General features: G+C 37.8%; 1 protein-coding gene and 1 non-coding gene across 2 annotated transcripts; both read left to right on the forward strand.

Annotated features, from left to right (window-relative positions):
• The first annotated feature begins 272 nt into the window (after positions 1-272).
• Positions 273-2,249, forward strand: LOC120113099. Its single transcript, XM_039133885.1, has 4 exons — positions 273-304; positions 466-503; positions 597-674; positions 1,947-2,249. Exons 1-4 carry the CDS (start codon positions 274-276, stop codon positions 2,163-2,165), a joined length of 366 nt encoding a protein of 121 aa, XP_038989813.1. The 5' UTR covers position 273; the 3' UTR covers positions 2,166-2,249.
• A 10,087-nt stretch (positions 2,250-12,336) lies between these two features.
• Positions 12,337-12,445, forward strand: LOC120113197. The gene has a single exon (XR_005515000.1). It is a non-coding gene; the product is annotated as a small nucleolar RNA R71 (small nucleolar RNA).
• The last annotated feature ends 9,378 nt before the right edge of the window (positions 12,446-21,823 follow it).

Below are 21,823 nucleotides of genomic sequence, written 5' to 3' on the forward strand. Positions count from 1 at the left end.
AGGATAGAGGAGATGAGGCAGAGTCATATGACTGATATGGCTGAGTTGAAGCAAAGCCAAGAGTTGAAGATACAATCTTTGCAGGACCAGCTTGACCATATTTCATCCTTTTTGCAGAGATTTGCTCCTCCGGTACATAACTAAATCTATTTGAATATTTTATGTAATTATAATGTATTCTTGTATGAGCGTGATGACTTTCGTATTTTTAGTTTCTAAAATATTTTTTTTTCTTGTAGGTTGATGATACTTCAACTAGTCGTAGAGATGATGATGCCGACCCTTAATACATATTGTAGATTGTGTACGTAGGAATTTGACTTGTATGTTTTTAAAATTTTGGAGATTCCTTTGATTAATCTTGTATGATGATCATGAGATCTTTTTTGAGCAACATGATAATTAATTGCTTTTCTAATTAATTGCTGTGAGTTCATTTTGAATCATATTTTATTCTATGAGCAGGTCACTTGACAGCTAGGAGGGATGTCAACAGCTTCGGGGTTGTCCTTCTTGAGCTCTTAACAGGACGCCGGTCTGTGGACAAGATATTCTATATTTTCTGATTGTATCAATCTTTTTTCTGAATGGAACAGGCATGGAGGCGGGGCTTATGCTTTGTGATTGCCAGCTTGTCCCAGGATCACTACAGATTGGCATTTATGGACGACTTTGTACGTACGGATCACTTGATACCATTTTCAAATTATTGATCATATTGTTTCTTGATGCATATTTAGATTGAACCTCACCCTATGTTCCCATATAACATGTTGCGAGAATGGTCTTCGAGGGAAGTGAAGTCACTGTAATCAGGGTAAAAAGAGGCAGGGTTTCATTGGAGGAGGCTTAATGCTAGAATAACCATATGAACACAGCTCTTTTACAATCCATGTGAGGAATCCGACCAACAACATACATACGTTTCAATTAGTCATACCACTGTACTTCTTTTACTTTTCCTAGTGCTGGTTGTCATTCTCTTGTGTTACTTGTCCCATCATTTTCATTCCTTTCATTTCACTAGCAAGTTGAAATCTCAGGGCTTTTATAATAGAAGAACATTGGTTTTAGAAATTTCATAATTTGCCACCAATTAAAATATGGTTTTGTAAACTTTCGTTAAGCATCAATTTCATTTGAATAACTTAATTTAGAGCAACATCCATGTCACCAGTAAATAATACCAGATGACTTGCATAATATTTTAACAATGGCTTTCTACTGTAACGTGAAAAAAAAAATTATTGTACTTTCCTCAGTAAATGGATCCCCCTGCTCATTTGTCTGATAAACCTGCAAACATGCCAGCTCTAAATCTTAGGGGTTTCATCAACATAGGAAGTAGTAGACACAAGGTACTTTCAGTTGCTCAGTTTGATCATCAGCTAAATCATTAACAGTTTGCCCTAAATTTTAGTAGAATCAGTACCACAAAGCAAAATCCTACCGAACATATTATCTTGTTCATATTCATTTCAACTGGTACACGAAATGCTTAACATTAGTCAAATGAAAATTACAATCTTCCCTCACTGAGATGAGAGGCTGATTCAGATATGACCGTCTGTTAAAAGCCTAAATTTACTATAAAAAAAAGCATCAGAATGAATGGTTATGCTACAGATCTGTACCTGCACAGAACTCTGCATCTGAGAACCTTCTCCTGAACATAACCATTCTCGCATTGACAGGATTTTTATATTTTTATTGTATTAAGCTGCTTATATTAATGCAATAGAAATCGATAACACGATAATCTTATAATTGTTTTACTATAGCTGACAGGTTAGCATGTGAATTTGTGAATGTTACGTTTGTGGAGATTACTTAATGTTTTATGACTCTTAGAACCCTACTTCCTCAAGGCTCATTGTAGTTTTGCAGCACACACTTTCTATTATTATATAATCTAACCCAATAAATGGTAATTTTTGTTGTTGCAGTCGCAAGAATTCTTTCAATATCTTTTAGAATGTTTAATGACAATACTCGCCCGAGCAAGGAGCGGTGCAGAGCAGAGCTTAAGAAGACTCCGGTCTGTGGACAAGACTCGCCCGAGCAAGGAGCGGAGCTTGGTTGACTGGGCTCGCCCCAAGCTTAATGACAATATTGTAGAGATGATGATGCCGACCCTTGATACATATTGTAGATTGTGTACGTAGGAATTTGATTTGTATGTTTTTAGAATGTTTTTGAAGTACAATGTAATCAAATATGATAATATGAATGTAATCAAAGTTCTTGTTTGCGACTCGTATTTTGTTATATATGTGATTCAGTGTATTTGTTTCTATTGTTTTGTTAGAATTTAATGTACACAGAGTACTTAAAAATTACTTTCATAAAATTTTTTTTTAAAAAAAAAATTTAATGCCGACGCTTATAAGCGTCGGGAAAAACAACTGGACCGTAAACTATTGGCACGCCTTTAACGACGCTTATAAGCGTCGGCGTTTTAGAAAACGAACGACGCTTAAAAGCGTCGGCATAGACCGGTTAAACCCGACCCACGCCCAACCGGAACGTAAACTGGCACGCCTTTAACGGCGCTTTTAAGCGTCAGCCTAACCAACCGTTATCACCAATGCTTATAAGCGTCGGCGTCTTATATAAGGAACGACGCTTTAAAGCGTCGGCAAAGACCAACGACGCTTTTTTAACGCGTCGGGTTAAACCCGACCCACGCCCACCTGCCCGACGTTTGACCCACGCTTTGTGAAGCGTGGGCTAGGAATTCGCCGACGCTTATAAGCGTCGGTAGAGGCAAAAAAAAACCATCGGGAGTTATTCCTTCTTTTGTAGTGGTCCCTACTATTTAGTGGCATGTACATTTTAATTCAAGCATTAGATTATGACATGTGGGGTGTCATCATCAGCAGACCTCACACATGCACTAAGGTTGTTGATGGAGTGTCCCTTCCTAAGCTCGAATGGGAGTGGGATGAATATGATAAGAAAATGGCTCAGCTCAACACTAAAGCTTTGAATCTTCTTTATTGTTCTCTTAGTGCAAATGAATTTAATTGGATCTCTACCTGAATTTCAGCAAAAGAAATATGGGATAGATTAGAAATCACATATGTAGGAACAAACCAAGTTAAGAAATCTAAGATAAATATGCTTGTTCATAAATATAAATTATTTAAAATAGAATCTAGTGAATCTATTAGTAGAATATTTGCTAAATTTACAAATATTATAAGTGACTTGAAAAGCCTAGAAAAAGGCTTATACTAACAGTGATCTTGTAAGGAAGATTTTTAGGTCACTACCAAGGACGTGCGAAGAGAAGATGACTGCCATATAAGAAGCAAAAGATCTCAATATCCTACCATTGGAGGAGCTGCTTAGATCCCTGATGACACACGATTTCACAATGAAGTACAACAATAAGGAGTCAAAGAAGAAGATAATTGCCCTTAAGTCAATACCTAAGGATGAAGAGGGAAGTGAGGAATCTGAGCTGAGGATGGTGAGGAAATAGCCCTGATTACGAAAAAGTTTAGAAGTTCATGAGGAAGAAAAAGGAAAGTTTCAAGAAGAAGCCCACCTCCAAAGGAGAAACTAGCAAGGAGAAGGCAAAGAATCATATGGTGTGTGCTATGAGTGCAAGAAGCCTAGATAGTTCAGAGCAGACTATCCTCTCCTCAAGAAGGATCCCAAAAATTTTAAAAACAAGGCCATGATAGCGACTTGGAGTTAAGCTTGGAGGAAGAGGCACAAGAGACTGCAAAACTATGCCCCATGGCAAATGAGTAGGAGGTATTTTTTAAAACACAAACTCATTTCACTATAGAAGAACTTTAAGATGTTATGCTTGATCTTATGTATTAATTAAGAAAACTAGGACAGAAAAACAAAAAACTCAAAAAGATAAATCAAAATCTAACCAAAGAAAAAGATGACATTCTCCAAGAATTTTTTTTCTTCTAATTGATGAAAATAAAAATATGAAGAAAGAAGTAGAGAGATTAAAACCTCTTGTACATAAATTTATTTTAGGTTTAGTGCAAATAACTTTAGATAGCCAACATGTTGTATATAACAAGGCCGGTCTTAGCTATAACCCCCTGCAAAAATAAAAATTTTTGAAAAATACTTGTCAAATCATCAAATGACTATTCTACTAGTATAACTTGTTCAACTAGGGTAGAATAGGTCACAAATTCTTCACCTGCAAGTCTAGAAGAGTAGGTAAATTAACTATTAAAAAGGTATGGCTCCTAAAAAAACCATAATTACTAACCTTCAAGGACCCAAGAAAGCTTGGGTACTTAAATTAAAGACTTAATTTTTTGTGTTGTAGGTGTCTAGCAGTCTATGACATAAATAGAAAATGGTACTTGGACAATAGCTGCTCAAGATACATGATGGGAGATGAATCACAATTCATTTTTCTAAAGGCGAAGGATGGAAGTGTGGTCACCATTGGTGACTGATGCGTTCGCAAAAATGCTCTCCCAAGTGCAAGAGAATCGCACAAGTAGTATACTCGAAAGTCCGAGGTCGAATCCTCAAGGAGCGGTCTATGAATTATTAGTGTAATTTCAGATGCAATTTTCCGTTGATTTTCAGAAATTAAAAGCAAAGAATAATAGGTAATTAAACAAAGTTCAAGAATATAGAGAAAGCTAGGGATCTGGATTCCCCCTTGACAATGTTGTTTTCAACAATTAAATTCTGCGATTCTTGATTAAGGATAATTAGATAGAATAGTTCTAATCATGGAATATATAATTTGAAAATATGAATTCAACATCCAAGTATTTATCGTGCCGGTTACGTCTACGACAAATCAAAAATCGAAACAATCCATGCATCAATATATATAAACCATACAAGATCTATCTAATAAATAAATATGCAAGAATCCAAAACATACCAATGGATATAAATCAACTAGAATAAAAGTTTAGAGTGTACTTGAAGAAAGCAACATGACAAGGGTTCATCCATCACCCTTTGCTAAGGGAGTTAGTAAGCCATTACAAACATCAAATCCTTTGACATCAACTCCCTTGTTTTTTTTCTTCTTTTTTTTTCTTTTCAGAAACAAGGCATACCCTGTTTCTTTCTTTCTTTCTTCCCTTCTCTGTTTTCTTTTTTTTTTCTCAATCGCCCGGCGCCCCCGTTGAATCCCTCCTAGCCCCCTTTTATAGCCTTCCCGACCTATCAAGTGGAGAATACGATCTTCCGCATGAGAGGATTAGGGCGGAGGAATGGCCTCTGTGAACGGAAGGAAAGGATGGCACACGGGATGCTTGATTCGTGGAGAGGGTTGATCGCGGAAGATGGGGCACTAATCTGCTCTGTGAACGTGGACGGATGAACCGCATGCTGAAGAAACTGATGCGGAGGGCATGGACGCTGATCTCGGCTGGGAGATTGCGGATGGATGAAGCCGCGGACGCTGGAGGGGGCTGATCGCTGGCTCACGGATGGCTGCAGGCGGGATGGAATGCGTGAGATATGTGGGAGAAGAAGATCGGACGCCGTGGATTCGGGGTTCCGGAAGATCGCGGATGCCATGAGCCAGCATCCCGGGAGGCTCGCAGGAGGATGCTTTGCGGGACATTCGGAGAAGACGGACGCGATGGGCTTGGGATTTGGATGACGCACTGGGATGTGGTAGGTGAAGATCACGGTTGGACGCTTGGAGGAAGCTGGGATGCACGAGATGCTGGGAGACTTCACGGGAGGAGGAGATGGATGCACTGAACGTGGACAGTGAAGATGGAAAACAACTTATGCTGGCGCTTGGGATGATGCTGATTTGGAATCACAAAGTCAATTGACTGCAGATGGCTGGAAGCTTGGGTTGCATCGCGGAATATGGGAAGTCGCTCGGGTGCACGGAAGGAGAGTCATGGACTCTGTTCTGCAGTTGGGAAGATGCATTCTTTTTAGATGAATAAAATAATAATAAAAATTATAATAAGTGCTAAGGATAAAATATTTAATCATGCAAATATTAACACCTATTATTTTTCATTATTTTGCTAGCATTAGGTTAAGTTAATTGGTACTTAGATCGTACTTTTGTGCCCTCATCACACCCCCCAACTAGCTTATTGCTAGTCTCTAGCAATTAAGAGTAAATAATAACATGAGAGTACAAAAAGTGTTGGTTGATCCTTTGATGTTTTATTAGAACTAATTGCATAAAATTAAGATAAGTACTCACTTTCGTAGGAATCACGATTGCACTTAGCACGTGCAACAAGCCGTTAAATTCCTAGGTTATCCTAGTGGATGAGTGTCGTCTCGTGAGGATTTGCAGTGATGTTACCCACAAACATCATTCATAAAATGATATATAATAACATTTAAGTCAATACACGTGATATATATTTTTCTCAAACATGGCAACTATCAAAGCAAGGGTAATACTAAAGTGTAGTATGCATAAACAGAATGACTTTCTTAGAGCACTAATACCTCCACCACAACATGGTACCGCTTGAATTTTAGGTGCACTACTCAAGTTCATAAGTGTTTACTACAGTTTATTAGAGCCTGATCCATCAAATTTTTAGAATATCTCATGTTGTCTAAATTTGTCAAGAATGGTTCGCATATAGAGAAGGAGCTATCAATCCCAACTAAACATCCAAAGTTCACAAAGTTCCAAATTAATGGAGTCAAACCAGCCATTACCACATGTCACTGGGTTCAGTTCGACCAACCCTATTCATGCTTATTTTTATTTTTAAATACATGACGATTCTAATAATCCAACCCCCTTAGGCTCTAGTAAGGTCCACGTAGCGAGTTTTCGGCCAATGACTCCTGATCCAGTTGGCTCAAGGCATTAGGTGAAACACCCCTCGGGCTTAATTACTCGAACTAGACTACACCACGAGGTCAGACTTGTCATCTCTTTCTCTTTTTATATATATATATATGCAATAAAAAGAGAAGGTAAACTGAACCATATAATGTGACTGCATCGTGACTATAGGTCAACCAAGGTCGGAACATAAGGCACTTAGGTGATCTAGCCGGGGTATTCAACCTCTATCTTTATGTGAAAACCAAATTATGAATCTTATAGTACGAACAAGGATACTCGTACTTCTTTTACAGATATGGCTTAATAAAAATGCATTAAACAAATATGAACTCCTAAGGCCTTCCTATAATCATTAAGTACATGTGCGGGGATCTAATAATAGGTCTCTGACCAGTCATAGTATGCATGTGTTCCTTGCCTTAATAGTTGCACAAACTCAATATGAAAATACATATGCATTTGCTTAGAAAAGAAAGTAATAGAATAGATCAAATGCAAAAACAAGTTTTTTTTTTTTTTGCAAAATATTTCCCTCCCTCCAACTTAAACATTGCATTGTTCTCAATGTAATAGATACAAGAAAACTATATATGAGAGACAGTAGAGAAAATAATATTGGAGAGAAGAGGAATACCTTGAGCTGTTGATATCTAGAAAATAAGACCTACAAAATAAGAAGAAAACTAGAAAAAGAAAAAAAATAATTCTAACTAATATACATATACCTTTGCCTTCATGCTCAGTCATAAGAAGGCTTCCCCAAGGAAAAGGAGTCCTCTTTATCTACAAAATTCTCAAGAAAAGATTTAAGTCTGTGTTCATTCACCTTAAATATCGTACCATCCTGTAGATTCTCAATCTCAACCGCCCCATGTGGAAAAACAGTTTTTACAATGAAAGGACTTGTCCACCTTGATCGTAACTTTTCAGAAAACAGATTTAAGCGAGAGTCATAACAAAGAACTTTTTGTGAAGGTTCAAAAGATTTTTTTAGAATTGATTTATCGTGCCTAATTTTCATTCATTCTTTACAAAGCCTAGCATTATCATACGCATCCCGACGAATTTCATTCAACTCACTTAATTGTAATTTTCTAGCTAAACCATCATCTTGCAATTCAAAGTTCAATTTTCTAATGGCCCAATACGATTTATGCTCTATTTCAATAGGTAGATGACATGCTTTTCCATAGACTAGCCGATACGGGGACATACCAAGAATAGTTTTATAAGCAGTACGGTAAGCCCATAATGCATCTGATAATTTCAAGGACCAATCTTTTCGTGATGGATTTACCGTTTTCTCTAAAATACGCTTGATCTCCCTATTGGCGAGCTCTACCTGGCCACTAGTTTGCGGATGATATGGGGTAGCAACTCTATGGGTGACACCATACTTTTTCAATAAGATTTCGAAAGACTTATTACAAAAGTATTTTCTACCATCACTAATTATAACCTGAGGCATCCCAAATCGTGAAAAAATATTTTCTTTTAAAAACTTTAGGACAGGTTTGTGATCATTGGTCTTACAAGCGACAGCTTCTACCCATTTGGACACATACTCGACACCAACTAAAATGTACTCAAATCCAAAAGATGGTGGGAATGGGCCCATAAAATCGATGCCCCAACAATCGAAAATTTCGATATTAGTAATGGGTTGAAGAGGCATCATTTGCCTACGAGTTAGATTTCCAATACGTTGACATGGATCACATGTCCTATAGAACTCGTGGGTATCTTTGAACATAGTAGGCCAATAGAAACCACATTGCAAGACCTTTGTAATAGTTTTCTTAGAGCAAAGTGTCCACCGCAAGCATCAGTGTGGTAGAAAGAAAGTACGCTTTGTATATCATGATTCGGTATGCATCGTCTAAAAATTTGGTCATTGCAATATTTAAACAAATAGGGTTCGTCATAGTAATAATTCCTCACTTCGTGCAAAAAAATTTTTCTATCTGTTGACCCCCAATGCTCCGGAATCCGGTTTGTAACAAGAAAATTTACAATGTCAGCATACCATGGCACAGTAGAGAGTGCAAACAACTGCTCTTCAGGAAATGAGTCCTTGATGGAAAACTGTGGCACCGAATCATTAAAAACTAGCCGTGATAAATGGTCAGCAACCACATTCTCTACTTCTTTTTTATCTTTGATAGTGATATCAAATTCTTGGAGTAGAAGTATCCATCTTATTAAGCGTGGTTTGGCCTCTTCCTTATCCAGCAAATATTTTAGTGCTGCATAGTCTGTGAAGATAACAATAAGAGCACCAAGGAAATAAGAGCAAAATTTATCTAAGGCAAATACTACTGCAAGCAATTCCTTCTCGGTAGTGGTGTAATTCATTTGAGCATCGTTTAAGATTTTGCTTGCATAGTAAATGACATATGGCTTATTATCCTTGCGTTGTCCTAAGACAGCTCCTATCGCATAGCCGCTAGGGTCGCATATGATCTCAAAAGGTAATAACCAATCGGGTGGTCGCACGATGGTTGCAGTGCTAAGCATAGACTTCAACTTTTCGAATGCCTCCTGACAGGTTTCAGTCCAATTGAACGGTGTATCAATGGATAGGAGGTTACATAACAATCGAGCTATGACACTAAAGTCCTTGATGAACCTCCGATAAAATCTGGCGTGACCCAAAAATGATCTAACATCTCTAACCGTCTTGGGTGCAGGTAGCTTAGCAATTAAATCGACCTTAGTTCTATCTACTTCCATGTCCTTCGATGAAACAATATGTCTTAGGACAATTCCCTTTGGCACCATGAAGTGGCATTTCTCCCAATTCAGTATCAAATTTTTTTCTATACATCGAGCTAAGACTGCTTGTAAATGTGACAAGCAATCATCAAATGAGTCGCCAAAAATGAAAAAGTCGTCCATGAACACTTCCAAAAACTTCTCGTTCATGTCTTCAAAGATGCTGAGCATGCATCTTTGGAATGTTGCAGGTGCATTACACAACCCAAATGGCATTCGTCGGAAAGCAAATGTGCCAAAAGGACAAGTGAAGATAGTCTTCTCTTGATCTTCTGGAGAAATCTCAATTTGGTAATATCCCGAATAGCCATCGAGAAAGCAATAGAAATCATGCCCTGCAACTCTCTCCAACACTTGGTCTAGGAAGGGTAGAGGAAAGTGATCCTTTCGTGTGACCAAATTCAGCTTTCGGTAGTCAACACACATGCGCCAACTCGTCGGGACACGAGTTGGAACTAGTTTACCTTGTTCATTTTCTACTACTGTCAAACCCGACTTCTTAGGAACGACTTGAGTAGGGCTTACCCACTTGCTGTCGAAAATTGGGTAAATAATACCCACGTCAAGCAACTTGAGGACTTCTGCCTTAACCACATCCCTCATCGTAGGATTCAACCTGCATTGCATTTGCCTTGTGGTTTTGGCATTGTCCTCAAAATATATCCGGTGCGTGCAAATTAAAGGGCTAATCCCCTTCAAGTCGGCAATAGACCACCCTAAAGCTCCTTTATGATTCTTTAGAATACCAAGTAATTTTCTTTCTTGGTCATGATTAAGATCAGATGAGATGATTATAGGGTAAGTGTCCTCGGATCCAAGAAAGGCATACTTGAGTTTCTTTGGTAAATATTTTAGCTCGAGCTTAGGCACTTGCTCATGGAATGGTACTATCTTTGCTTCTCGAGGTGGCAACTGTTCAAATTTTTCTACTTTTGGTCTCCACCCATTGATCATCATGGCGTTCGAAAAATCCATACTAGGTTTGACCAACAAATCATCTTCATCGGTGCCATTAGAACACCAATCAATTAAACCATCGCTGGGTGGATCGTTAAATGCTTCAGTTAACAAATATTCCTCCGCGATGGTTTTAACCCAATCAACTTTCTTATTCTCTTCGTGATCATTGGGTTGCTTGCAAACATTAAAAATGTTCAGTTCCAGGGTCATGTTACCAAAAGAAAGCTTCATGACGCCATTCCTACAATTAATCAATGCATTAGAAGTTGCAAGGAATGGACGTCCTAAAATGACCGGAATATGAGACTGTGAGTTCGAAGCCGGATGTGTGTCCAATACGATAAAATCGACAGAAAAGTAGAACTTGTCTACTTGGACCAATACATCCTCGATAATCCCCCTCGGAATTTTAATTGACCTGTCAACTAATTGCAAAGTGACGGAGGTTGGCTTCAACTCACCTAAACCAAGTTGCTCATATACAGAATATGGCAACAAATTCACACTTGCCCCTAAATCTAATAATGCTCGCTCTATCCTAAAGTCGCCTATGATGCATGAGATGGTTGGGCAACCTGGATCCTTATATTTAGGGAGAATGTTGTGCTGCAAAATAGCACTTACATTTTTAGTTAAAAATGCCTTCTTCTTAATATTTAATCGGTGCTTGACAGTACACAAGTCCTTCAAAAATTTGGCATATGAGGGTACTTGTTTGATTGCATCAAGAAGAGGTATGTTGATCTTTACTTGCTTAAAAAGCTCAAGAATTTTAGAATTAGGTTCGAGCTTTTGCAACGGCTTTAACCGTTGTGGAAAAGGTGGAGGAAAAGGACATTCAACTTTCTCGGTAGAAGTTGGAACCTTAACTTCTTCTTTGTCCCTTTCATCGGCTTTGGAAACATCAGAATTAGAAGTGACCTGTGGTCTCAATGGGACGGTCTGATCAATGACTTTTCCATTATGCAAAGTCATGATGCTCTTTGCATGTTCTGTATGCGAACTAGAAGGAGCCGTATTATTACTACCGTGCACTTGTGGGTTAGGTTGGGGTTGAGCTGGAAGCTTACCCTTCTCCTGAGTACTTAGGACGGTAGTCAACATTGACAATTGGTTCCTTATATCTTCAAAATTTCGAGTATTTTGAGCATTGATATTAGCTTGACCTTATAGAAAATATTGTATAGATTGTAAGGTATCCTCGATATTCGGCTTCTGAGTGGGTGGTGATGCAAAAGTAGGATGTGCAGGTGGAGGAGCTGAATGGTGTGACTGTTGAGGATGATCGTTTCTCCACCTAAAATTTGGATGATTCTTCCAACCAGGGTTATAGGTATTCGAGTATGGATCGTTATAAGGCTTTTGGTAGGAGTTCATAGCATTTGCTTGATCGTGCAAGACTTCTTTGAATGTCGGTATGGTGGAGCAATCTGTAGTGGTATGACCAAACATATCACAGATACCATAACACTCATTTCTAAGCTCTATAGTCTTGACAGGCTCAACCTTCCTAAGCTCAATTTCTTCTACCTTCCTAGTGAGGGCTGCCTATTTTAGCATGAAGTTCATCCTCAGTTCTGAGGTTGTAAAGGCCTCCCTATATAGAGCTAGTAGGCTTAGGTAAAGACTTATTGTTTCTATCCCCGTTATCCCAAAGTTGGGCAGTCTCAGCAAGGGCATCCAAATACTCCCATGCCTCATCAGGTTGTTTTTCTAAAAATCTACCATTGCACATGGTCTCTACAAACTGTTTCAACTGTGGAGATAGACCTTCATAAAAGAAGCTAATAGTTCTCCAAGTTTCGAACCCGTGATGAGGGCATGAGAGAAGAAGGTCTTTAAATCTTTCCCAATATTCATAAAATATTTCATTATCTTTTTGTTGGAAATTGCTGATATGTCTTTTCAAAAAGTTGGTTCTTTGTGCGGGAAAGAACTTCTTCAAAAATTTTCTCTGCATATCTTGCCAAGTTCTTATTTATTTAGGTTGCAAGGAGTTTAGCCATGTTTTGGCCTTATCCTTTAGAGATAAAGGGAACAACGTCAGCTTGAGGACATCCTCGGTGACGTTCGGCACTCTAAAGGTAATGCTTAATTCTTCAAAATCCTTTAAATGAAGATACGAACTTTCGGGCTCTAACCCGTGAAACTTGGGCGACAATTGGATTACCCCTGGTTTGATTTCAAAATGTCCTACATTATCAGGAAAAATTATGCATGAAGGCTGACTAGTCCTAGTCGGTTGTAGGTATTGTCTTAGAGTCATAACATGGGGTTTACGATCTCGATCGTGGTGACTCCCCGCATCTTCATTTAAATCAGCCATCTCACAAGGTGTGAGATACTGCGAAGGAATTTCAGGGATGTGTCCTAAGAGATGATCTAAAGTTGTACGACTTAATCGATCGGTGTCATCCCTATTCCACTTTAGCATGCAAAATATTTTTCTTCCTTTTTTTTATATTTTTAAGTACAAGTACCACCTAAAGATATCTAAAACGACACCCTAATACTGTAAAACAAAAATCACAATAAAGCATGCATCAAAACATTACACCTCAATTTCTAATATTTTTCTTAAATTTCTAGACAGCTTCTAACTGGTTTGAAGAGGACACCTAAGCCTCCAATCCGATATAGTAACCTAGTCGACCAAGTAAGCTCCTAGGTAAGTGGAGGGGTCACGATGCGTTTAGCAAAGGTCCCACTTAAAACCCACTTTTCTCGAATAGAGACTGTCTCCCTTAGAGGGACAAAGCTTGCCTAGACATCGACTGGGTCATAGAGCAAAATTGGTGCAACTTTCGGTGATCTTCGTGCTATTGAGCCCGAATGTCCTTAGGGGCCAATGTCTAGTTGATTTTAGTTAAGCTTAGGATATTTATGCACTAGGGTGATTTTTGGGCTAAGGACGAGTGATGAAATCCCGACCTTATCTTTTTTAATGGGTTCAACCCTTAAAATATTTTATGCTGATGCCTTATACTATATGCAACAATCAAAAGATTTTTTTTTTAATGTTTTATGACATGACATTAAATTATATTGAATAATTGATCAAGCAAATTATTTATTTCTTTTTTTTATTAGTTAAAATTTGAAATTTGAATTCTGAAATTTGAAATTTGAAATTTGAAATTGTGAATTCTTCTTTTTTTTTGAATGGTCACCCTTGATCTTTTCTTAAAGTTTTTTTTATCAATTTTCAATTAGCAACAAGGGTTAATGAGATATGATAACAATAAAATTCTGATTCTAAAAAAAAATTTAAATGCACAAAATTCAAAACAGAAAGCAGCAAGGTTTCGTATTAATCTAATGGTCTTAAAAGTCTCAAAATGTCAATCAGACCATTCCGATTATCGAAAAATGCGTCTTGCACCGGCCGACCAAAGTTGAGTCCAATCAGACGGTGACTTTCTCTTATATCAGAATTTGATGCAGACTGTGCAGGGAATGAAAACAGTAGTAAAGGTTTAAATTTTTTTTTTTGAAAGAAAAAGACTAACTACTAAGGTACTAATTAAGTCTAAAATTATACTAATAACTCAGCCGATCCCCGGCAACGGCGCCAAAAACTTGATGCGTTCGTAAAAATGCTATCCCAAGTGCAGGAGAGTCGCACAAGTAGTATACTCGAAAGTCCGAGGTCGAATCCTCAGGGAGCGGTCTATGAATTATTAGTGTAATTTCAGATGCAATTTTTCGTTGATTTTTAGAAATTAAAAGCAGAGAATAATAGGTAATTAAACAAAGTTCAAGAATATAGAGAAAGTTAGGGATCTGGATTTTCCCTTGACAATGTTGTTTTCAACAATTAAATTCTGTGATTCTTGATTAAGGATAATTAGATAGAATAGTTCTAATCATGGAATATATAATTTGAAAATATGAATTCAACATCCAAGTATTTATCGTGCGGGTTACGTCTACGACAAATTAAAAATCGAAACAATCCATGCATCAATATATATAAACCATACAAGATCTATCTAATAAATAAATATGCAAGAATCCAAAACATACCAATGGATATAAATCAACTAGAATAAAAGTTTAGAGTGTACTTGAAGAAAGCAACATGACAAGGGTTCATCCATCACCCTTTGCTAAGGGAGTTAGCAAGCCATTACAAACATCAAATCCTTTGACATCAACTCCCTTGTTTTTTTTCTTCTTTTTTTTTTCTTTTTAGAAACAGGGCATACCTTGTTTCTTTCTTTCTTCCCTTCTCTATTTTCTTTTTTTTTTCTCAATCGCCCGGTGCCCCCTTGAATCCCTCCTAGCCCCCTTTTATAGCCTTCCCGACCTATCAAGTGGAGAATATGATCTTCTGCGTGAGAGAATTAGGGCGGAGGAATGGCCTCTGTGAACGAAAGGAAAGGATGGCACACGGGATGCTTGATTCACAGAGAGGGTTGATCGTGGAAGATGGGGCGCTAATCTGCTCTGTGAATGCGGACGGATGAACCGCACGCTGAAGAAACTGATGCGGAGGGCATGGACGCTGATCTCGGCTGGGAGATTGCGGACGGATGAAGATGCGGATGCTGGAAGGGGCTGATCGCTGGCTCACGGATGGCTGCAGGCGGGATGGAATGCGTGAGATGCATGGGAGAAGAAGATCGGATGCCGTGGATCCGGGATTCTGGAAGATCGCGGATGCCATGAGCTAGCATCCCGGGAGGCTCGCAGGAGGATGCTTTGCGGGACATTCAGAGAAGACGGATGCGATAGGCTTGGGATTCGGATGACGCACAGGGACGTGGCAGGTGAAGATCACGGTTGGATGCTTGGAGGAAGCTGGGATGCACGAGATGCTGGGAGACTTCACGGGAGGAGGAGATGGATGCGCTGAACATGGACGGTGAAGATAGAAAACAACTTATGCTGGCGCTTAGGGTGATGCTGATTTGGAATCATAAAATCAATTGACTACAGATGGTTGGAAGCTTGGGTTGCATCGCGGAATATGGGAAGTCGCTCGGGTGCACGGAAGGAGAGTCATGGACTCTGTTCTGCAATTGGGAAGATGCATTCTTTTTAGATGAATAAAATAATAATAAAAATTATAATAAGTGCTAAGGATAAAATATTTAATCATGCAAATGTTAACACCTATTATTTATCATTATTTTGCTAGCATTAGGCTAAGTTAATTGGTACTTAGATCGTACTTTTGTGCTCTCATCAGTGACAACGACAAAAGAAAGATCATCGGCATAGAAAAAATTTGTTGGAAATTGTGTCCTAAAAGTCAATCGTCGGCTTGTTGATGATTGAATTGTATATGAATTAATGAATTAATAAAAGATTATTTAGCATTATTTATCGCATATATTATGTACATCTTTCTGAACTCTTGTGATGTGATGAAATCGTTAGGACTCTTCTAAGACATAAAGGAGGATTTGTCTATGAATCCTAAAACCAATTCGCGACCAAACGACATGCTATTACTAGGATAATAGCATTATCAAGAATAGGTCGTTGTGTGCCATATCGTTCGTTGTTCTCTTAACCAAGGAGTGTAGAGACACTGATATGCCACATAGGTGAAATGTAGGATTACATTTCACTGAACGTGACCAATTTCGGAACACTTTGCTGTCAAGAGATGTTCCAAGTGGATATGGATATATATGTCCCTCCGATCTGAGATCACCATGGTGACTAGCAAGCAACTCACTGTACTTTGGTACCGGACTATCTGAGTTTCTAATTCAGTGACGAAAGATTACTAGGTGCAGTCAAGTACTTGCGAAGTCGGTGTGTGAGTCAAGATGGAATTGACCCCTCCTGGTGATAGGAGATAATGCCCTTGTGTTCAATTTAGCAAAACCTTAGCCAGGGTAATCCTTGTGAGGAGTCACAGGATTTGTAAAGTTGAAATACATTAGCAAATGGCTGATCGATGATTAAGAATCATCCAGGTGTACATCGGTCAATTCAATTGACAAAATATCCTAAGCAAAGGTTGCATTAAAATAATTATTGAATTATTGAAGGATTAATTAGTAATTAGATTGCTAATGAACTTAATTTGATTGAGTAATTTGGGCTTAGGTTGAGCCAAATTGAATAGCATTCAATTTGGGATACATTAGGGTTTGACCTAATTGGATTAGGTTCAACCCAAGTAGATTGAGCTTGACCCAATTGATGGGACTTGACCCAATTAGATTGGACTTAACCCAAATCAATTAGAAGACCTTATTTGATGAGGATTATGAGTCTAAATAATCAGAATTGGATAAGAAGAAGAATTCCTAAATTTTAGGAACCCATCCTTATCTTTCTTGAAGAAGAATGACACTTTGATTTATCCCCAAAATTCTCCACATTTATCCTCTTTATTTTTGGCCAAAAATTGGCATGAAAAGAGAGGAGGCGTGGGGCTATATGTTTTTTAAAAATGGAACCTCAAATCTTCCTAAAATGATTAAGATGAAATTTCTAATTTGTAGGGATTGCATGGCACATGAAATAGGGTGGTCTGCAGTTGAACTTTGGATGCATGAATTTCTATTTTCTAGGAATCCAAAATGCACAAAATTAAGATATGTTTATCTCCTCTTAGCTGCCGAATTGCTAGAATTTTTTGAAAATTTTATCAGCCAAATTAATTGGCTAAATTAGGTGTAAGGCGTGGGGGGGTCTTGTGGCCATAAAGGACCCCCATGCCTAGGGTTCCAAATATACAATATTTAGAGGTTTCAAAAAATTCTAAAAAAATTCCCTGAGGGCCGCAATCCCTTCTCCTCCTTCTTCCTCATGTCCATCCTCTATCTCCTTACAGAACAATCAAAGATTGAGTATTTCGAAGGAGAAAGTTTTAGCCATTGCAACATTCCTATGCGAGCTAGCACTCCCGCGGAAGACGATCTACCTAGAGCTTCACGTGGACAATCTATAGTGGTCGGATGCGTGTGCGGCTGCAAAATGTGATCAAGGAGTCATCCAAGACCTCCAAAGAATCAGGTATGATATTTGATCTCATTAAAGTTAAGATTAGATCTTAAACATGGTTGCTGAAATTATTGTTTCATACTTTACATAAATATTTAAATCATGGTTCTTATTTTTGTTGTAGAGATCTGATCTTTAGCATGCATAAAAATTAAATAGTTTAATTTTTAAATGCTTCCACTGTAGTTTTTGAAAATAAATGCATGCAGCTCGCAAGGGCTCCTTTCAATGGTATCAGAGCCAAGGTTCATTGAATGTTTAAACTGTTTATGCTTAAAACAATTATATTAATCTAGGTAGTTCGGTAATCTAATTGGATTAATCACTAGGCCTTCCAGTCATAGGAGAAAGAAGGGTTTGTTACCCTCTTTTTCCATTAGATGGGATCTCCTATGGCATGTAGGGGTGCCACTGTGATTGATCCTTGAAGATGAACAACGAAAGGTAGATTAAAATCTATTTTAATCTTTGTAATTAAATCTGAGATTTATAAACGTGTTTAGATCAAATCTAAAGAGTATTTATGAATGATTTAGTTACTAATTTTGCATGATTAATCAGATCTGAAAATCAGTTGCATGTGATGCATTAGATCTAGGTAAATTCATGTTGATGTATATATGATATAAAGAACATGAATAAATCTGAATTCATAAACTTGTTTAGATTAGATCTAAATGAAATTTATGATTTATTTATTTTTTGATTTTGTATAACAAATCAAATCTGAAAACAAATGCATATGATGTATGTTGTTTAAGTTAATTTATATTAGTTTGTATATGTGATATATGAACATAAATCATCTAAGATTTAAATATGAATTAAATCTGAATTAAACATAATTAATTGTAAATCTCAGATCTAAAAATAAGTTTTAAGAACTGAAACTTTGTAATTAATATGTAATAAAAAGAATATGTAATGATCTGAAATTTTCATAAGCTTACACTTAATTAAGAATTAAGTGATATAAAACCTAGATCTAGAATTGTGAATTCAATTCAATGACATTGCATAATTCTTGGGACATTTGGCTTAGCTCAAATCAAGTTCTTAAGATTGGGTTAGACCTAGTGTTAGAATCAAACATGGTCTAATTAGAGTTAATTGATCAAATCTAATTAAGTAGTAACTAGATTAGATCAAGAAAACTCTAGATCAAATACAATAGTTGTAGTTGATCAAATTTCATGTCTTTGATTAGACCAAGATGAAACTTGATTGAGGCTCAGAGGTTGAGCCCGAGTCATTTGAGTAATCAAATCAAAATTGATTAATCAGTTGGTGTCTAAGATAAGTTTGGCAGTCTTGATCGGTGGTTTTTAATTGGAAGCTACTCGTACTTATTCGTCTTTGTCGAGTTAATGGCATGTCCCTCCCACCGATCTCACTTACCTGGCCGACTTGGTCAATCATTTTTTGATTAGATCACTTAATGATTCGAGTTGATCCATGCCTTTAAGAAAAATCAGTCTGATTGATTTAGGTGCCTCCGTAACCAGATTGAATCTAGTTCTTATTAATCTAACTTGATGAAGTCAGTGGGAGGATCTAGATTAACCGGTTCTTCTCTTCTCTTCTCAATTGAATCAAATCCTCTAAAATTATTAGGTTCCTAAAATGAAATAGTTATAGAGATAACTAGCTCAAAGCCTCCCATTAAATTGAACGATAATAGGTCCAATGGTTCGATAATCATTGGAGGCACCGCACGTCTGGTTCTTATCAACCATTGGAATTATCATCCATAATATGATGATTCAATAGTGCTCCCTGATAGATAATCAGGTTAGCCGAGCCACACTCAGGCCTGGTCATCTATTAGTAGATTACACTGAATCCTATTATGTTAATGGTTAGACCTAACCAGGACTTTCGGTGGAGGCGCCACATGCCTGCCGAAGAGGTGCTTGGGGCAAAATTAATACTAGAAATTATTTGGATGAAATAATTGGTTAAGAACCTACCTATTGATGCACATGGGTTAGCCGAGCCACACTCGGGCCCATATGTGATCAAATGGATTCTAGTGCCCACTAAAGGGTTAATAGTAATTCTTCGAATTGGAGGTAGAGGCTACCAATTTGTATAAAAATAGTAGAAGAACCTTTAGACTAAAGTCCAAGTCTTTAGGTCTAATTAATTCATATACTAATTAGGTTCATGATTTTTCTTTATGCAGAAATGGCCACAAACTTGTCACTCCAATCGCTATTGGATAGTGATAAGCTGACAGGAACCAACTTTAATAGCTGGCTTAGAAAGCTGAAAACTCCGCATAGTCAGACAAAAAAGATTAAGGCTGACCAGAGTCAGGCAAAATGCTTCTATTGCAAGAAGCAGGGGCACTGAAAGAGAAATTGTCCTCAGTACCTTACCTCACTTGATCCGAATAGGCCAAGCAAGAGAAAAGGGCAATCAGTTGCTGATCAAGGTATTTATATGATAACACCTTGTAATTTTTCTATATGTGATAATTCGACCTGGATATTAGATACTGGAAGTCCGTTTAATATATACAATTCGTTGCAAGGACTTCAGATCAATGAGAGATTTGAAAACAACGAGAGATTCCTGAATGTTGGAGATGGAAGATCTGTTCTAGTTCTAGCTTTAGAAAATCTCAAACTTGTTTTCAATTCTCATATAGTTGTCTTGAGTGATTGTCACTATTGTTCTACGTTCTTATTGAATGTAATTTCCATAAGCCTTTTGGCTATGAATGGTTATGAAATTTTAATAAAGAAATATTCTTGTGATATCATTATGAATGATGTTAATGTAATGAATGGACGATTGAGCAATGGCATCTACTTATTATCACAACTTGTTAATGTAACGTACACGTCAAGTAAGCACCCTAGAATAGATAGTGTCTTCGATGTTTACCTTTGGCACTGCAGGCTAGGTCACATTAACAAGAAAAGGATAAACATGTTAACTCAAGTGGGTATCCTCAAAGTTGATGATTGTGAATCATTGACTACCTGCACATCCTGTCTTCTTGGAAAGATGACCAAGTTACCTTTTACTGGAAAAGGTAAACGAGCCAATGATATATTGAGCCTTGTACATTCTGATGTATGTGGGCCAATGAGAACAAAAGCCAGAAGTGGATATTCCTATTTTATTACGTTTACAGACGACCTATCTAGGTATAGTATGTCTATCTTATGAGACATAAGTCTGAATCATTTGAAATGTTCAAACTATTTCATAATGAAGTAGAGAAACAAACTGGAAAGAGTATTAAAACTCTTCGGTCAGACGGAGGAGGTGAATACCTCATAAGTGACTTCATGACATATCTAGGAGAGAAAGGGATTCTCTCTTAGTGGACTCCTCCTGGAACACCACAGTATAATGGTGTGTCAGAAAGGAGGAATCGAACTTTGTTAGACATGGTTCAATCCATGATGGGCAATGCTAGTCTGCCGATATCCTTCTGGGGATATGCACTCGAAATGGCTTGTTATGTTCTTAATAAGGTTCCGAGTAAGTCTATGATTAAAACACTATATGAGATGTAGACAGGGCGTAAACTGGTGCTCACTCACCTTAGGGTTTGGGGGTGTCCAGCCTGTGTCAAACGTTTAAAAGCAGACAAACTCGAATCTAGGTCTGACAGATGTTTCTTTGTCGGCTATCCAAAAGAAACTAAAGGTTATTATTTCTACCTTACTGAAAAACAAAAATTGTTCGTCAGCAATAGAGCTGTCTTCTTGGAGAAGGAATTTCTTGGAGAAAGAACTAATAGCTCTAATGTTGAACTTGAAGAAATTCAATATATAGAAGAACCGACACCACCCACTGAACCTTTAGAGTCTGAAGTGATTAGATCAAATCCAGAACCCGTTCTAGAGCCATCCTTGAGGCGATCTGGTAGAGTACCACATCAGCCGGACAGATACTATGGTTTCTTGGTCCGGAATGGGGATCCTGTTGAGCTTGATGAAAGTGATGAGGATCTGATCACCTATATGGATACAATGCAGAGATACGACTCCGATAACTGTCTGGAAGCCATGAATTCCGAAGTGGAGTCCATGAAAGTTAACGATGTGTGGACATTGGTTGACCCACCCGAAAGAATAAAATCCATAGGGTGTAAATGGATTTTCAAAAGAAAAAGGGGCGCAGACGGAAAGGTGGAGACCTACAAAGCCCATCTGGTTGCCAAGGGATACCATCAATGTTATGGTATTGACTATGACGAAACATTTTCTCCCATGGCAATGCTCAAATTCATTCGAATTATGCTTGCTATGGCAGCACATTTGATTATGAAATCTGGCAAATGGATGTGAAAACCGCCTTTCT

Source organism: Phoenix dactylifera, chromosome 14, assembly GCF_009389715.1.
Source record: "Phoenix dactylifera cultivar Barhee BC4 chromosome 14, palm_55x_up_171113_PBpolish2nd_filt_p, whole genome shotgun sequence".
NCBI lineage: Eukaryota > Viridiplantae > Streptophyta > Magnoliopsida > Arecales > Arecaceae > Phoenix > Phoenix dactylifera.